This window comes from Xyrauchen texanus, chromosome 46, assembly GCF_025860055.1.
Source record: "Xyrauchen texanus isolate HMW12.3.18 chromosome 46, RBS_HiC_50CHRs, whole genome shotgun sequence".
Taxonomy (NCBI): domain Eukaryota; kingdom Metazoa; phylum Chordata; class Actinopteri; order Cypriniformes; family Catostomidae; genus Xyrauchen; species Xyrauchen texanus.
Window position 1 is genome coordinate 7,517,274 of NC_068321.1, and position 19,669 is coordinate 7,536,942.

The 19,669-nt window shown below is 38.3% G+C and overlaps 1 protein-coding gene across 1 annotated transcript in view; it reads right to left on the reverse strand.

Annotated features, from left to right (window-relative positions):
- The window catches only part of LOC127638138 (dual specificity protein phosphatase 8-like), a 48,264-nt gene that overhangs the window by 10,357 nt on the left and 18,238 nt on the right, over positions 1-19,669 (reverse strand). The window contains exon 3 of the mRNA XM_052119512.1: positions 17,004-17,142. Coding sequence (XP_051975472.1) covers positions 17,004-17,142 — 139 coding nt within the window. The remainder of the gene's footprint in view (positions 1-17,003; positions 17,143-19,669) is intronic.

Here is a 19,669-nt window from a genome sequence, read left to right on the forward strand (position 1 = left end):
ATCGTCCTGTCTGATAGGGAGTAAAGTTGGGATCTGTCAGCATAACAGTGATACGAAATGTTACATTTATGTAACCTTTTAGCTCAGAGGAAGCAAAGAAAGGGAGCACAAAAGAGGCCCCAAAATGGATCCCTGCAGTATACCACATGATATGGGTGCAGATAATGAGGAAGAGTTCCCAGTGTTTACCAAAAAAGTCCTGCCCTTTAGATAAGACGCAAACCACTGTAAAGCCAGTCCCTGGATGCCAACCACAAGTTCAAGGCATTTTAAAAGAATCAAATCATAATGAATAGTATTGAAAGCTGCCCTTAGATCTAAGAGGACCAAGATATCACATGACAAAGAGTCAAGGGAAAGCAAAATGTGAATTGTAAATTTTAGCAAGGCAGACTCTGTACTATGCAATGCTCTACAACCAGATAGGAGGGAATCTGTGAATAAACAACTTTCTCAAGGGCCAGGATGTGCAGGAAACAAGAAATAAAAGGTTCAAACAACTAAGTTGTGATTATGAACAGAAAAACCATGAGTCAAAACAAGATCAAGTGTATGACCCAAATTGTGTGTGGGACAGATTGAACAAAATTAAGAGAGTCTACGGCTTGGAAAGTTTTGATCAGGGGTTTAGAAGGGCAGCAGACATGAATGGACACACGTATTGGACATTGGGCTTTCAATAAATGGACTGATATCCTGCATGAAAGGTGGCTTCTATATATGATTGGTCAAGCTCTCAAATCAACTATCAGGATCTCAGGATCAACTATCAGGTAAGCAGGGAACCATGCATTCGTGAAGTTCAGCTGCATCTCCAAATTGCAAGTATATGCATTTTATTGGTGTGTCACAATTCAATGAGATTTAATCTATTTGTATGAATCTGTTCTTTAGTGTGGAGTCCTTTGGTATTACTTGGATAGATGGTGACAGTATTTGTACATTGACAATTGACAGAATCTTTTTCCAGAGACATAAATTGCATTCAGTGTATATACATTTCAAGGTTGTATTCGTTAACATTAGTAAATTCATTAGGTATACAGAACTAACAACAAACACATTTTTTTTACAGCATGTAATAGTCTTTATTAATGCAACTTTTGCTGTTGAAATGTCTTTCCAAGAAATGTCAATAACCAAAAATTCCAGAAACATGAGTTGTGGAAAATTAGACGTGAATTAGGAGCTTTATACCGCGAATGTCATTGAAGAGACTAAATCTATCCCTCACAGCTTCGTTTTCATTCACATTAAAAATCATATATGGCACTAGTGTGAATAAGGTCTATTGTAATGTGTTTTATTTTCATTTCATCAACACAACTGTATATGTTCCCTGGGAATCGAACCCATGGTCTTGGTGTTGCTAGCGCCATGCTCTATCAGTTGAACTACAGGAATCATATCTAAATCCATCAGATGGAGAAAGTGACTAGCATGTAGAGGAAGAACGATAAATCAGTGCCAATAGTTGCTTTTTGGAACTATCAGTTATCAGCAAAAATATATGCCAGTAGTTTCCCTTTCTTAATTTCTCAGTCATTTCAAATTAAGAGCCCTTGTGTGTCTTTGCTTGTTTATAGTTAAAAATCCCACATTATGCACCAAATCTTATTTTTTCTGTTTGTTATTGGGATTATTATTATTATTATTTATTCATTTTGTACTCTTGTAGCCTCTATTTCTGTGCCCGTTACAGTAAGAAAATATTTTTTCCCTAAACTTTTAAATCAAATGTAAAATCTATCGGCCGTATCCACCACCTTATTTATCAGTCTCTGGAAAATCCACTATCGGTCGACCTCTACTAGCATGTACTGATTTTGTTCCCCAACGCATATTTTGCAAACAGTAAAATGTCTGTTTTTGCCCCCGTTTTTAGATCTTTGGTGAGGAACTTTTGTTTAAACATTAAAAACCGACTCGTGAGGTCATTTTCAGCTGTTCTTACAAATTAAAAGGGCTCATAAACCAGCCAGATCATGTTTAAATTAAATCAACTGATATTATCAGTTTGTGTGAGGGTTAGGTTTAGGGCATGGAATAGGAATTAGAAAATATAATTACCTCTGAATAAAGTCTCTTGCTTCTATGCGATGTCCTCTCTAATGTAGTGAAACAAACGTGTGTGTGTGTGTGTGTGTGTGTGTGTGTGTGTGTGTGTGGAGTGCGAGAGGGTCAAAGTTGATAGCACTCGTTGTTAGAGCACCAGTGACATGCGATCCATGCATACATCAGTCCATGACGTAATGCTTACAGGGCCCCAGCTGTCATGCCTGAGGTGTGAGGTAGCCTCCATTCGAGAGCTGAGAGCCACGTCAGCCAAGAGGCTCCAATCACTCAACACTCACATGTGTGTGTCAGTCTAAGTGTGTCTAAATCCCCCTGTCTGCCATAAAACACCATTTAAACCGCAGTATCAAAATTAGCTGGAGTTTGACATAGATATGTTATTAATCGATCCCAATGGGATCTCTCTATTTCACACTCACGATATGTTGCGAATGACCTAGAATCTCACAGCATGATTAAGCTTTGAGAAGTCTTAGGTATACAAAGCCATGAGTGAAGTCATGATGAAGTCATGCAAAGAGAAGAAAAACACAACACTTCAGCACACACATGCGCACAGACATTACATGCAATTCACGTGCTGCTTTATTGTTTCACCTCCACCAAAACTTTGGCTAAACAAGCCTTTGAAGTGTCCTTCTCAAGGGCATAACAGTGGTTATACGTTTATGAATCAACCCTTGCAAGGTTCAAACTTGCAACCTTTTGGTTACCAACACTGGGCTACACCATCCCCTCAGTTAGCCAAATGTGTGGTGTCTATATGTGTCACCATCACATGCGTGCAAACTCCTACAATGTTCTGCTGTCTAAATGGTTGGGAAATGAGTGAATTGGTAGACACATAACTTTTAAAAAAGGATTTGTTGCAGCACATGTGTCTGTTCAATGCATGTCAACAGGTTGGAGCAAGAAAGAATGATACAGATTTATTGATATTAAAATTAGAGCTGAACACAGCAGTAAAAATGTGGGCCCTATTTATTTTATTGCCAGAGAGGTTGCACCAGAAGGACAAAATAGTAGTAGTCTTGCATAACCAGACCTTTTGCAGTAAATGGTCTATATTGCAGCTTACTCCAGCCAAGAACTGCCCAATTGAACAGGAAAAGCAGTCTGACTGAGATGAAAAGCTTTAAATATAAATAAATATATTTACATTTTGTATTCATTAGTAAAAAATATATATAATTACATTAATAGTATTATTATGAATACATATATAATATAATTTTATACAATATATAACGTTAAAATATTATAATTTTATTTATTTACTTTATTTAATTATAATAATCGAAATAATAATTTGGTAAGTAAGTGAAGACTTTTTCACAGTCATAACTAAGTAAACAAAGCAGAATATACAATTCTTCTCAAGGATATCTAGTTTAGTTGCAATTGAAGCCCAAAGTATACTTCGGTCAGACGATTCGGAGGTGAATCTTTTGAATATTTGATGCTACTAACCTGGCAAACATTGGCAAATACAGTGATTATTTCATCCTCAAAGGCAGTCGTTGTATCAGTGCTATAAAAAGCCCAAGTGCTTGTATATAGATAGTGCTTCTTAGATCAAGAAAGTATGTTTTGTGCGCAATGTGCATCAGATGTTTAGTGAACGGACAGTGGAACTGACTTTTTTATTTCGCACTCAACTTTCCAAACAATTCAAGAGCAAAACAGTTACACTAAAAGATTAAAAATCCACTTACACAAACATGATTTTAGTTTTCTTTAGTTTTGATAGTCATTAATGAATCTTTGGGGGGCGGCTGTGGCTCAGGTGGTAGAGCGGGTCGGACACTAATCGCAGGGTTGGTCACATGACTCCACATGCCGAAGTGTCCTTGGGCAAGACACTGAATCCCAAGTTGCTCCCAATGGCAGGCTAGCACCTTGCATGGCAGCTCTGCCGCCATTGGTGAATGTGTGTGTAAATGGGTGTAAAGCTCTTTGAATACCATTAAGGTTAAAATGGCTCTATATAAGTGCAGACCATTTACCATTTAATAATTTTAGATTAACTGCTTTTGGCGGTATTTCCGTGACTCAAGGTTTGAATTAATTTGACCAAATCCCTTTAAAACTATGAGGTGGTAAAAACTGCATTGTTCTACTCTTCAGATCAGTTTTCATAAAACAGCACCAACCCTGTTAAGTCTTATTAGTGTTAAAAAACTATGAACCAGATCTCAGTAAAGACTCAAGGCTTCCAAGTGGAGTCGACAGGATGCCGTCACTCAGTACTTGGCTGAAGCCCAGTGCACAGGCCAGAGGTCAAGTTCATTAATCAAGGTCTGCCATGTTTCAGCTATGTTACCGACAGCTGAAGGAGAACTCGGTTTAAACCGGTTTTAATACTCTTTGGAGATCAATTACACCAGATTTGAATTTTCAGATGTTTTGCAAGAATGCATTTATAGCCAAAAGCTTAGAAAAATCTGGTATGATTCACACAAATGGATGAAGAAATGAGTGGTATTAAGCAAACAATTTGTACTTCTGTCACTGCGACCAGTGAAAAAGACAAGCTGTCCAAAGAAAATTATAGACTGTATTTCTTCCTTTTCCTAAATCAAGTTTGAAACGAAATCCGTAAAACATGAAATATGTCGTAACTGTCAGAAGTTCATGTTAGAAAACATTTTATAAGATTTGAGAGCCTCTTGCATGTTATTTTATCTATTAATTTAATTTAATCCCTTAACCCCCATTTTTTCCTCAAATACCACTCTGCAATAAAATTTTAAGTTGTGAACATACATTTCTTTTGTGGATAAAATGTATTTGTTGGACTTGACATTTATGTGATGAAGTGTTCTTTAAACTAGCATGAGCACTGAAGATGTTTAAGTATGAGTGAACTCATCTCACTTTTTCCATTTGTATACATTAGCATTAAAGTTTTTAAGCATTACAAAGAGAGGTAATTGAAAAACTGCAGTTGATCTATTAATACGGATGAAGGTTATCCACCCTTCCCCCTTCAAAGAAAGAGAATTAAAGCAATCTAGACCCCCCTGGAGAACCATGATGTCATCGGGCCACATGTAAACCAGGATAGTAGTCTCCAGGGAGGGTTTCACAACTGGGAGGGTGGGAAGAAAAGGGGGAGATGGAAAGAGAAACAGAGAGATAAACGAGAGGGAGTACTAATGCTTCCAGACAGCGAAATTATGACAAAGCCCACATTCTTCACATAGGGACCTCAGGCTCTGCTGGAAATCCAAATTTAGCTGAGGATGGAATGTAAGGATTTCCAGCCTCCATCAGGAAATAAGTGCCGTGTGGCGTCATTCGTTGGTGTGTGTGTGTGTGTGTGTGTGTGTGTGTGTGTGTGTGTGTGTGTGTGTGTGTTCTACAAACTTTTGCTGGAATTCTCGATATTTTGAGGCATCACCAGAATTCTTGCAACAAATTATTAGAACTAAAACCAAAAACTTTAATAAGACGTTCATTATGAAGTTTTTGTTTGATTTGCATTACAAAACCTTGGATTCTAAAAAAGGCCCTTATTGGAAAATCCAGCTAAAACCACCTTTAGATTGTTTTAGATGGTTTCTAGCTGGTCTAGATGGTTAATCGCCTGGACTATCAGTTGGTAAACCTGGTTTCAACCTGATAGACCAAGATGGATAGAGCTGGTAAACCACCATGGACCAGCAACAAATCTATCCGAGAACAGACATGTTCCAAAAACCAGCTTGACTGTCTTTTTTACCTGGTTTTTCCAACAGGGATGACATAACAACTCATTATAACTTTTTATAAAGTTAATTTTAAAGTTGCTACCATTAAGAATACATTTTTCAATAAATTTCAAATAAGTTTCCAAAATACAAAAGCCCAAAATAATCCACTTGACCCACCAAAATAAGCAAAAATTAGTTATTAAATTTTTTTACTGTGTGGTGGATTAATAAGCATAGAAATCATAACATGCATACAGTTTATCAACAGTTAAGTAATTACAGATCTGCTTCCCAGTCAAAACTCAGCAGCATCAAATCTGTTTTAATGCATAATATCTAACAATAATTCAGTGAAGACTTGGAAACAAATGAGAAAATACATTTGACCTCTCATAAAAAAGTTTTCCTTGTATCAGGATTAGCCATGCATGCATACTTAATGTAGTAATTATACATAGTTGTTCAAAAGGTCTTCATTCACAGAATGCAACATCCACAATGGATATTTAGGCAACGAAATGTGTGATGCAGCAGTTTCCTTCAGGTTGAAAGCAGATGTTTAATTTTTTCGGGCAACAGGGATGTAGTTCAAAACATATACTGTGATAAACCCTTTGGGGCCTTTGGTTTCATGAAAAATGTATCAGAATGATACAAAATTAACCAGTTATAAACAATAAAGTCTATTTTTCATTTTCGTTCTTTGAACCGTTTTTAGTTATTGCTTATAAGTGTACAAATGTCTGAAAAAAGACAAAAACTGAAACCTGTCCGATGAAATATATTTATAGCGGACCATAACTAGAACATTTTATGGCCACTTAAGAAATGTATATCCACTAAATAGTCTAGAAATTTCCTGACTGATTGCACAGTGAATTCAGCGACAGTAGGTTGAAAGTTCTGCTGCTGAAATCATACTGTGCTTACCAAAATTCTAATCTCTGCCCCCAGTGGCCGAAGCTGGAATTGTTATTGTACTTTTGTACTTTCTGAGTGAAATGTCCACAGAGTGGCACCAAAAGTGAGTTGTATTATTAGTTGTAAATCATGTAATAGTGTCAACAGGAATGCATATTTTATTAACCATACACCCTAACCCAAACCTCAACCCTAAACATAACCATTAGTGGAGTAAAAGTTTTATTTAAGAGTGAAAATGCAACCTCAGAATCACAATTACCATTGTTTATTTGAATGTGATTACTTACTGGTTTCAATGGACCAGAACCTATATATCTGTGGCAGCTTACACAACGTGCCATCAGTTGTGCGTTTGCCAGTCATTCGGCAGAATTGGGTTGATTTCAAGGTACATGAACATTGCAAGCAACAAAGAACATGTCAATGTCCAATGTGATCATGTTGACATGCCATGGAAAATCATAAAATCTTAAAAATCATTGACTTTTCAAGGGCTTATTTTTCTGGGTTTTCCATGACCGTCTGGAACCCCAAAGAAGGAAGCTTTGAGATAGACATTCAATTTGGAGAAGATAGAAGAGAAGCAACTCAAACTGCAATAAATCAGTATGAATCAAGCTAGTTGTGTAAGCTGGACACCAGAAGATGGAATAAAAGAGATCTGGAAGGAGAGTGGGGGAAGAAAGGAACAAAATGAGAGAAGAGAAGATGAGAGGGGAAAAGAAAGAAAGAGGAAATGTGGAAGGTAGGTCAATACAAGAAAAAGGGTGGGGGTACAAGATGGAAAATGGAGGGTGGAAAAAAGAGGGAGACAGTAGCAAAGAAGAGAAGAGAGAAGTGAAGTAGTTCATGTCATGCTGAAAGTATTTGGCATTGGTCGGCCCGCTGACATTTCTTCAGTTTGTTTCTCAGAATTGACATAACACATATAATTTGAGGTCTATGAGAGCACAGAGAAACTATAAGCCAAGTTTACAGTGGGCAATATGTAGGACAAATGCTACTCATTTCATTATACCACAAAGTGGTGCATGTATATGTCGAGTCCACAGGGTGGAGACTAAAAAGGTCACCTCTTCGACCTTTGCAAATCTGTGGAGTGTGTGTGTGCGTTAAAGTAGGAGACTGGCGCCAGATGTGATGACCACAGGAGTCTAAACTAAAAATAAAGCCATGCTTTAATCAGAAAGACATAAGGCGAGAGAAAGAGATGTGTGTGTGTGTGTGTGTGTGTGTGTGTGTGTGTGTGTTTGTGTTTGTATATGTGTGTTTGTTGAAAATAACAGAGAGCCATAAGCTTTCCTTGAGAGACTGCCTCATCTTAATGGCAACAGTTGCTTTTTCAAGGCAAAAAAAATTGATGGGACGAAAATAGGAATGGGCTATATAGACAAAAGAAGTCAGCCAGGCTGCTGTACAATAAACTTTTAGATGTTCTAAACTGATTCGAGATTATATCGATTAAATCGATATTGCGATTAATTTGGATTTGACTAAGGAAGAGCTGGTATGAGTTCTTCTTCCTTAGTTCTTCTATTTTTTGCAGATTCACATTCTTTGTGCATATCACCACCTACTGGGCAGCCAGGAGAAAAAAAGGTGGGATGAAGCAAAAGAAAATCATAAATCATATTTGCACAACAGCCCAGTAGATGGCGATAGGCACGAAGAATGCAAATGTTATGTATACCCTGTCTTGTTCCACTGTTGCCCTTTTGTTTACCATTTTTGTCACTTTTGTACTCCTTAGTTTTCACTTTTGTCCCTTTTGTAGCTCCACAGTCGTTTTCCCTCGTGTTCACTGTTCATTGTTTTCACCTGCCCTTGTTAATTTGCCTTTGGTTTCTGTTAATCTCCTTGTTATCTTGTTTGAGTCCTGTTTGTTCATTGGCCCCTTTGTCCCACATTTATGTATTTAAACCCTGTCTGTTTGTTCAGTCTCTGTCAGTCGTTGTTTGTTAATGGAGGTATGTTGTTAGCCTGGTATGTGGTCCCTGCCTGAGTTCTCTGTTTGTGTTCAGTTTTCAGTTTTATGTTTTATTTCCCCATTGAGGGTTGTTCCTTTGTGTTTACTTGTTTATTTAATAAATTCTTAACTGCATTTGGATACGCATCTCCTCGTCTGCCTCTCTGCTCAAGCGTTACAGCAAACCAGCAAAGGAAAAAAAAAAACAGAACAAGAAGAACTCGTGAACATGCATAGAATATCTATGTGTAAGTGGAGATTTATAGTAAAAAAGGGCTTAAATATTGATCTGTTTCTCACCCACACCTATCATATCACTTCTGAAGATATGGATAAACCACTGGAGTCTTATGGATTACTTTTAGGCTGCCTTTATATGTTTTTTGGACCTTCAAACTTCTGGCCACCATTCAATGGCATTGTATGGATCAACAGAGCTGAAATATTCTTCAAAAAATCTTTGTGTTCTGCGCAAGAAAGAAAGTCATACACCATCTGAGATGGCATGAGGGTGACTAAGTTTTGAGGGAATTTTAATTTTGAGTGAACTATCCCTTTAATATCTTCTAAAAAAAAAAAAAGAGTCATAGCGTAGTGGTTAGCACATGTGCTCTAGACATGTTGAGGGGTTGTTCACGCCAACAGAAATTTGCCGTGACAAAGCCACCAGAAGTCATTCAATGAGAAATTTCAATGAGAATTGGCTATTTTAGCCAACATGAATGACAGCAACTGTTGGTGATGTGAGTTTAACTTTATGCACATAAGCTGTGCAAACAACAAATGAGAGTGAAAGCAATGGAACTCACATGATACGTCTCCTGATACAGTTGGTATAGGAATACACATAAGCAACCAACAGTGCTTGGCAACCTCCAGCGATAAAATTGCTGTCAGTGTGAACACACATTAAGCCTTGGTGCTCAAATGGCAAATTTATGTTTGAATCCAGCCTGCATAAAATCCAGATACTTGTCCCCCTCTCTCAAGGCTAACAGAATTAAAGTACAGTTAAAGCCAAGCAAATATAATTAAAAAAAAATTTCCTGAGAGGTATGTCAGACATTTTCCTGTGCTAGTTTAAATCCTGAATTCCCTGTCCTTCACCTCAACTGGGCATAAAAACGGTGTTTAAATTGAAGCTTTAGCTGACTTTTGATGAATCTGGAAGGGAACTTAATGTTGAGGGCAGCTTTATAGTGAAAGGATATATTCATATTGTTTTAGAGTGAATGCGTCACCACCTGTTCATTACCTAATTTTAGCGAACACACACAAACACTTAAACAAGAAACGCCCAGTTGCATAATAGGAGCCAGGGAATGAGACAAAGCTGAATTCAGCTCCCAAAGCAGCTAAATACAAAGGGGGAAGTAACAGCGGCACTCTTTCGCTCCATGCCAAGCTAAAACTTTCATCTTCTAATAAAGAATAATTAGCTACTTTCTCTTATATCCCTCCTTCTTTGGTTAAGTTAAATGTTGGCAGTGGGGAGGGAAATTAGATCATTCTCTTTTGGGTGTAATGTGACCACATTTTGCAGTAGACATTTTTAGGGCATCTGGAAACAGTAGCCACATGGGTCAGAAAAGGGTTTGCAAGTGTGTTGGTGTGATGTGTGGTAGTAGGGAAAGTGAGGTAGGAGCAGGAACTGTTCAGAACTGTGCAGCAACCGATACAGTGGTGATGGGGGCATGGACGAGCAGCGTTTGCAAAGAGCGAGGCTGGGAGAGACAGAACGGTAAGTATTGACGTAGTTTGGGTACGTTTTAATCACCATTTGATAGCAGAGTGAACTATAGCAACTGAAAACATTTTCTAACCTCTTTCATTAGCATAGGTAATATAATGGAATTCAGCTTGTTTTGCACGGGGGATGAGAGAAGGAAATCAGGACCCACGCTCACATATCTCTGACTTGAACACTTAAGGAGAAGCACTGTTTGTTTGCAAAATGCAAGCAGCATTATGCGGTTAAGTGCTACCATTCAAGGACAAATTGCGATATTATTCTTAATTCAGTTAATCGTGTAGCCTTGATGGATACCATCCCAATGTCTCAGATGTCAAAATCTGCAGGTTCCAGATTGTTTTGAATGGTTTTCCCCTTATCATACAGTAACTACTACTTTTATTGTCACTGCCACGTTTGTAACGGCAGTTTTTCAGTAACAAATTAGTAATTAATCAATCAATACATTAAATAAGTTATCACAGGAACTTGTTGAACGCACAATGATGTAATGCCAGACTTATCTCACAGTGAAATTGCAAACACGTTGAATTTTCTTTAGCTAAAAGCGTTCTTTGCTTACCGAAATTTGAAAGACTGCCCCCAGTGGCCAAAGCGGTAAGTATTGTTGGGCACATAGGTACATACGAGCTACATTTTGTGATCCACAGGAGTGGCGCCAAAAGCGAGCTGTGAAGCGAGTTGTTTGCAGCTGTACAGTATGTAAAAGAGTAGAGAGGAATGCATATTTTATAAAATGTACTCTCCAACCCAAACCCTTTTAGGGATCAGGTTGTGAGCCTGCAAGTGCTACCCCGGGAGGAGGCAGACCCAGCCTTGTCGTTGCTGTGTCCGGTGCCTGCTTTGCGCATCTACTTGGATCGCACGCAGAGCTTTAGATGCTCTGAGCAGCTCTTTGTCTGCTTTGGTGGACAGTGGATAGGGAACGCTGTCTCCAAACAGAGGCTTGCCCACTGGATTGTGGATGCCATCGCTTTGGCATACCAGGCCCAGGGCATGCTCTCCCCTTTGGGATTATGACCACACTCCACGAGGAGTGTGGCATCCTCCTGGGCACTAACCAATGGTGCCTCTCTAGCAGACATCTGTAGAGCAGTGGGCTGGGCAACACCCAATACCTTTGTGAGATTTTATAATCTCCAGGTTGAGCCAGTTTTGTCCTGTGAGTTGACAGGTATAAGCAGGTAAGTGTGCGGGCAGCTGCCCGGGTATACCGCTTGCGCATAGTGCCTTTACCCTCCCTGAGCACTTTTTCCCCCATGCGAGTTCATGAGACAGTGAACCCTGGATTTTCTTCCTCCTTAGCCCTACGGCTGGTGAATCTGGTGGAGGAATTCGTTGCCAGGCCTGTATGTGTGCTAGTATGCCCTGTACTGTGGTAGGTGCTCCACATGTGCTGGTTACCTGTGGTAACCCCTTGTGATGTATTTTCCACAGTACGGTTTCCTGAAGGCAAATCCGTGTCTCCCTTCAGCAGGGTCCTCCCCTGCCTCCGGTCGCAGTGCTGTAGAGTTCCTCCCTTCCGGGTAGGACCTACCACAGGGCCTCTTCCATATGTGACTGGTAGCCGTGTGATGTATTTACCACATGTTAACCTCCCCTTCGGGCAGGATATGGTCTCCGTGGTGTCTTCTCCTCCTGGGGAAAGATCACCTTCCCCAACGCGAGTACATATGGTCCCAGCCGAAGAAATGTTTGCTCTGCGGTGAGAAAAAAAGTGAGAGAAAAGGCCGGCCTGTTCCCATTGTAGATACTTCTTGTTTCTCGTCTCTGATGGAATGCATTGTGAAGGCTGTACAAAGTAACATTTATATTTAACAACACTATCAAAGTGATTAACAGGAACAATAATGGGACTATAATGTATCTTCATCTTGCCCATCCACACTACAATGCAAAGATAGCGTTTTCAAATATATCCACTTGGGAGAGCGTTTTCAAAAAGCTCAGTTTTCACTGACAAAAATGACGCCTTAGTGTGGATGGAAGGCCAACACATTTACATTTATGCATTTGGCAGACGCTTTAATCCAAAACGACTTACAGTGCACTTATTACAGGGACAATCCCCCTGGAGCAACCTGGATTTAAGTGCCTTGCACAAGGACACAATGGTGATGGCTGTGGGGATCGAACCAGCGACCTTGTGATTACCAGTTATGTGCTTTAGCCCACTACGCCACCACCACTCCAACACGTAGAGAAAAAGATATGTTTTTAAACTAAAACGTATTAGTGTGGACAAAGCCAAAGACATTGATTAGTATTTTCCCAATTCATTTTTTTCATAGGAAAAATCCTTCATAAAAAATTTCCAAGCCATGAGCCAAACCGACCAGTGCCAAGGTGAATCACAACATTACTAACTTTGCTTTGACGCATGAGGTATTTGAAAATTGGACAAAAAGACAAAGGTCCAAGTGTGTGTATTAACCATCTTTCATTAAGGGAAATGAACTACAATTTGAAGCATTGTGAATGAAGTAATCAAGTTAAAAACAATTGAAAAATATAAAACTATTAATTTAAAGTTATTGATTATGAGTAAAGAAACAATATGTAAAAATTGTATTGCAATATATTTATATATATGTAAATATATATGTAGTTTAAAAGTTCAGAAAGACTGATTCAATTGGATCATTCAAAGTGTGCCATGTAAGTAGGCGGTCACTGCAGAGATCTTTTGGTGTGCTTTTTTGGCCGCAGTTCTCTGATTGATTGACTGCTTCCCTTCAGGTTCATGGGTAGTGTAGTTCCTTACCAGTAATTTGCTATAAACACTTTATTTTATGAATGGGTACAACAAACGCATACATCCTTGATTAACAACCTCAGAGCTCACAGTAGGTCTGTCTGTAATGCTTTATAAATTATTGTTAAAAATGTATTCCCCTATGGAGAAAATTAATGGGATTTTTCTTCTGGAACAAGGTGTTGCCCTCTATAACCAGTAGGCCTACTAGCCTAATTCCTAACCCTAACCCAAAAACCCTAACCTAACTAACCCTAACCAAAAAACCCTAAACCTAAACTAACCCCAACCTAACCATTTCCCTGACTGAGTGCTATAACTGCTTTGAGATAGAATACTACTAGAAAAAGGTTCCAATTTTTCAAAATGCTCCTGCAATGCCTTTATCAAACACTTAATACTCAAATACTTGCTCACCACTTTCTGTTACATCAGACTGCATGTGCTTTGAGGGGGTTTCGCAGTTAGTTTGTGCATACACAGCACTCTACAGTATGTCACCCTGACAGCATTTATTCTGAAGAAAACCTGATAGTGGCTGTCTTAGACAGGAAGTGGTCATAACTTCCTGTTCTTCTAGTGTTTATCAGTTGGAATCATCACTATGGTCTTAACACTATATTCCCTCTTAAACGTAACCAAAAAAAACTCTTGCAAAACTAACTGTGTTAGAACAGTCATAGATCTTCAATGTGCCAATGATGGCAAACTTGAATCTAAAATATACTGATAAACAGCAGTATTTTACCAAACAATTTCTTTTACTACAACAAATGCTTATTTAAATTGCTGTGCAGATACTCCTGGGAATGTTTAATAAGATTTATGAAAAATGGCTAAACTGAAAAATTTATTAAAATGAATCCAACACCTCTGTCAGGGCAGGATAATAGAATTAAAGTCTCTATGGTAGAGCAACTAAAGGTCAAAGTACAAAGAAAAAGAGAGAGCAAAGATATTAATATGGTGACTGGGGGGAAAGGTAACCATGTAACCATGAATATAAGGGGCAAAAGATGGCTAACATGGTGTCTTAATGGAAATATTGTGACATAATCCTGCTGACACCATTTAAAAATGATTTAAACAGAATATACAAAAGCTTTCATGCATCAACGTTACGTCATCTCCTCTAGAGCTGTCCTTTAATTCTAACATCAAAGAGCGCAAAGGGCCATTTGTCAAACATATTGTCTTAATATGGTCTTAATATAATCATGATGTCTACTTTCCTGGCCTCATTTAGTCATAGAACTATTTTCACAGTCTGATGATGATAATACAGGCATGAATCCCAAAGAATAGTTCATATTTTATGTCCCTAACAGAAGTATCCCTGGAATATTTGCAAGGGTTAAAATAAAATACATTAAAGTGACTGAAAGCAGACCAACAACAAAAAGTACAGAGTTAGAAATCTTTTTTTTTTCTTCATAAATCAACCACTTATGTAAAAACAAATTATGAGATCGGACTTATGATTTTCCTCCAGCAGTTGATAAAACAAGTGAAAAATCCCATAGATTTACATTTAAGGAGGGGCTTGCCTTGAGCCATATCTAGGGACTAGAATATGATACGAAACTTGAGTCTCATACGAGGCTCTTTTGAATTGGGCCAGTAAGCAACCATCTAGCAACCACTTTGCAACACCCACCCAACCACTTAGTAGCATGCAAAAAACAACTCAGAACGCCTAAAAACTGTGGCTGTGAATTTTGCACATGCAAGTAGCACTCTTTTATTTTCCAAATATTTACAAATCTGGTATTAAATGGATAGTTCACCCAAAAGTGAAAATAGTCTCATCAGTTACTCTCATGCCATCCCAGATGTGCATGACTTTCTTTCTTCGGCTGAACACAAATTACGAATTTTAGAAGAATAGCTCAGCTTTGTAGGTCCATACAATCCAAATAAATGGTGACCAGATCTTTCAAGCTTCAAAAATCACATAAAGGCAGCATAAAAGTAATCTACAAAACTTCAGAAGCAATATGATAACAGTGGGTGAGAAACAAATCAATATGTAAGTCCTTTTTTACTATAAATCTCTACTTACACTTTCAGATATTTGGAGCTTCAAATGTCCGTCAACCATTCACTTGCATTAAAAAGACCAACAGAGCTGAGATATTCATCTAAAAATCTCTAGGATGGCATGAAAGTAAATGATTAGAGAATTTTCATTTTTGGTGAACTATTCCTTTAATATACTGTGTTGTTTATTTTTTTAGATAAACAGGGCTCAAAAAAACCTCTAAAACCGCAAAGTGCTGTCTAGTGATGCTGAACCGTTTTAACATGTGTGACACATTTCTAATTTAAAAATGCAGAAACATACAGAAAAACACTGTAATAAACTCAACAGAGGTCTTAAACTTTAAAGTAAGAGACACTTCCATGCTAGGAGCCACATAATCAAAGATTTGCAAAACTTCTCCAAATCCTGACAGAAAAAGATTTGAGCTTCTTTTCAGTGGTGACATATTTGGATCAAGCAGCTTAGTAAGAAGCGTGGGGAAATAAAAAGGTAAGCTTCCCACAGAAAATTGCCTACTGTGACAGTTTCAACAGAATCTTCACTTTGAGAGATGAAATTCTGCCGTGATGGTTGCTGTAATAATTACACAAGGAAGAGGGAATTAGTGAAGACTGCATTATGCACACCAATAGCATTGCTTATTTGCTGAGCTGATTTCGCATTCAATTCACTAAAGAAAGAAAACGTTTATAAAAAACAAAACAAATTGCAGAATGCAATGCGCATTGTGCAGTTTTCTATTTTGCAGGCCAGTTTTAAGTCGTAAGTTGTGGAGGATGCACTAGTAGGCTACCGAGATGTGGTGCACCCTACTGGGACAGTACAGTATCGTTCCACCATTGTGATCCAGGTGCCTTAAACTAATTTTAAAATGGTGAAAGTGTGTGACCCCCAACATATACTTGGATAAAATGCAGTTCTTCATCATTTGATTGAATTACTGCTGCCATAATCATTAGAACATGTACACAAAACACCTGATTTCAACCCAATTGGTTTCAGTGTGGCCGGTAATAGCGCAACTTTAATTGAGCCAGGCATGTTTACACCAAATAGAATAACATTGACTTAATTTAAATATGCCTGCCGTAGCCTTAAACTAGTGCAGATAGCACCTGGTCAAATTTTTATGCAGGTGGACAGCGAATAAGAATGTATTTGCGGTCTTGCGTTGGATGCCGCACGCTAAAGTTTTTGGTAAATTTGCCTGGCTAAAATATTGTAAAAAATGCTGAGTTAATATCTTCAGGACATAAAGAATTTGCACAGTAGTTTTCCATAGAGTCGTTCTCTAAATGGCAACGAAAGAACTTGCCTTGGGCAACTAGCAGCACCTTTGCACATTATGACATAATTTGAGTGACAGCAGGAGATACCTGTCTAACCAGTGCATAACAACTGCGGAAACGGTTACAATCCTCAACGCTTTTCCTCAGAAGCGGTAATGACATAACAAATATATCTGGCAGTAAACAACATAAATTATCAAGGTCTGAGTTTCATTTGCAAAGGAAAGAAATGATCCAGACCAGATAAAGCCGATAGGAAAATTAAACAAAGAGAGAGAGAGGGAGGGTGCAAAAAATGTGTGTGAGAGAATGTTGACATACAACAGGAGTGTGTTTGAGAATAGGTGATGTAAGAATCGCCATCTGCTGGTACTAACAAGAACTGATACAATCCAACCTCTCTACAGTACATCAGGCCTAAACCTATGCTTAAACCTAGAAAAATTAGTTCTGATTAGTTTTATGGCTCTTAACTAATAAGATAATACCGGTGCTCTGTACCTGTGAGCAGAGACACTCTGTGGAAGGTGCCGTCCAGCTTGCTCAGGAGGATCTGGACGAAGCTGTCTTTGGAGAGCTGACCAGCATCCTTTGTACTCTGGTCATACACCACCACCTCTTGTCTCCGGCCCAGGTCAACCTAGAGTGTACAAATACACACAAGTACATACAGGTGTGAAGTCACAATATACTGTATATATTTTAGATGTATATCAACAAATAAAAAAATTAGAATTATCCATCCATCCATCCATCCATCCATCCATCTAGTTCTTGTGTTTTTCATTTTATTAAATTTGCTTCACCAATGTATTTGCCTTTATCTGGTTATTTAACTGTGGTAGGAGGTATTTCTGTTTGTATTTCTGTCCATTTGAAACTTTGTAATAGTTTAGGGGGGGAAAACGTGGTGAAGCAATATGCCACTGTAATGTGGTCAGCAAACCTCAAACTTCTTCATGGCCATGCAGTTATGGAAAGTTAATTGAAAGTTGAATTCCATATATGGCTTTCATTCTGTAAGACATAACACCATGTTTACATGCACTCAAGACAACTGCTTATTCCAGGGTTTTTGCAGAAAATGGCATTCTGTAACAACATGTAAGCAAAGCCATTTACAGTATGCTCTTTAAGGGATTAAAAGAAAGTGAATTAACACACTAAGGTTTTGTCAAGAACGCGTTTTATGCAGCCATTTAATAGCATAATTGTCATTCTTATAGGTTTTTAAAGAGTGCGCATGTTCAAGTGCACCGGGGGAACCCGAGAGTATGACATAAGAGGTAGTAATACACTACTATTGCAGACAAATACAGCAGCAACTATAAGACATCTTGAAATAATGCGAAGCAACTGAGAACAAACAGTGAAGCCATTCTAAAACGCATTACGTTGCTGTGGAGAAAGCTGCTTACTTACCAAGCCGCATGTACTATATGGGGGAAAAGATAACGCCGAATACGCAGTTCTTACAAACTACGAAACGACTCTTTCGGTAAACGAGATATAATCTGACATGTGGAGGTTGAAGGGATGTCTGCAGAAATCATTAGTCCACCCCATGCGGAATATCATTAACGACAGCTCTATGTTTTTGAACCAACGTAGTTTAAATGACGGATTTGCGAGTTACTACAGTTAGAAACAGTCGTGACTAGCTAGATCATTCTCCATTGATGCATTGTTCTATGGTAGTTAAGCAGAGAGTTACGTTGCTGTAAGGGAAACACACTTATAGCCAATCTATATGCTTATTTAGGGCAGTGGTGGCTCAGTGGTTGAGGCTCAGGGTTACTGACCAGAAGGTTGGGGGTTCAAGCCCCAGCACCACCGAGATGCCACTGTTGGGCCCTTGAGCAAGGCCCTTAACCCAATCTGCTGTATCATGGCTGACCCTGCACTCTGACCCCAGCTTAGCTGGGATATGTGAAAACTAATAAATTTCACTGTATATATGCAAAAAAAAAACTGTGTGTATAATGTGTGACCAAAATAAAGGATTCTTCTTCTTCTTCTTATTATTATTATTATTTTGTTCTATAATAGCTTCATGGTATATAGAGGGTTTAAAAGGAATAGTAAAGCCCAACATTTTAATTATTTACGTAACAGTCGCTCCAAACCTGTATGACTTTTTTCATTGGAACACAAAATGAGATTTTATAGTCTTCACAGGGTTTATTCTCATAACATCACTGTAAGAGTTATATGACTCATGCACTATATTCCAAGTTTTCTGAAGCAATTTGAATACTTTGTGTGATGAACAGAATTAAATGTATTCATGCTCAAATCAATTGAAATACTCAATAAAGTGCTACAACCAAATAAATCATGTTACACGTTAGTTCATGAGACGCAATGAGAACCAATGATGTTTGAGGTTATCGACGGATCTGCCATATATGATTTCAGTGCTATATTAAAATGATTTGTTTTTAGAAGACTGTTTTGAAGACTTTGAAGTATTAAATGTTTTGTTCTAAATAATGACGGAATTTCCATTTAATGTGTGATGTTAACTGGTAGTGCAGTTTTTAATATGCATTATTAGCTATTTAACAATGTCTTCTTTTATAGTCAGAAAGAAATGAGCAAAGGTGTGATTCAAAATACACTTTATCATCCTATGCTGCACATAAACATAATTTAGCACATAAACCTCACTGTCAGAAGTGTGTATGAGAGTGTGTTATGTTAGTGTGCATTTGTGATGCAGTGCGAGCATGAAGCTGTGTGAGGCTGCACGCGAGCCTGGCTGCATCAATGTTGTCAGGCAGTTTTTAATCACATGACCATCAGCTAGAGCCACTGCAGAATGACTCACTAAAATATTGTAGCACTACTGGAGCAAACGGAGGAGGGGAAGGGAGGAGAAAGCAGGCCAGTGACAGAGAGGAAGATGAGTAAAGATGGAGAGGCTAAAAAAGAGGATGAGGGAAAAGAGAAAAATCATGTTGAGAACAAAAAAGGGGACAATATGGGAGAGAAATAGAAATGCAGTGTGTATAGTAAAAGCTACTTTGGTTGAATTGCGATTCACATGTTGAAAAATACAAGTAATGACTTTTAATGTGTTATATTCCTTCCACCCCACTGCTATCCCTTATGGCCATACTGAAAATACAGACAGTATAAAATAGGGCACAAACTCGGTTCAGTGC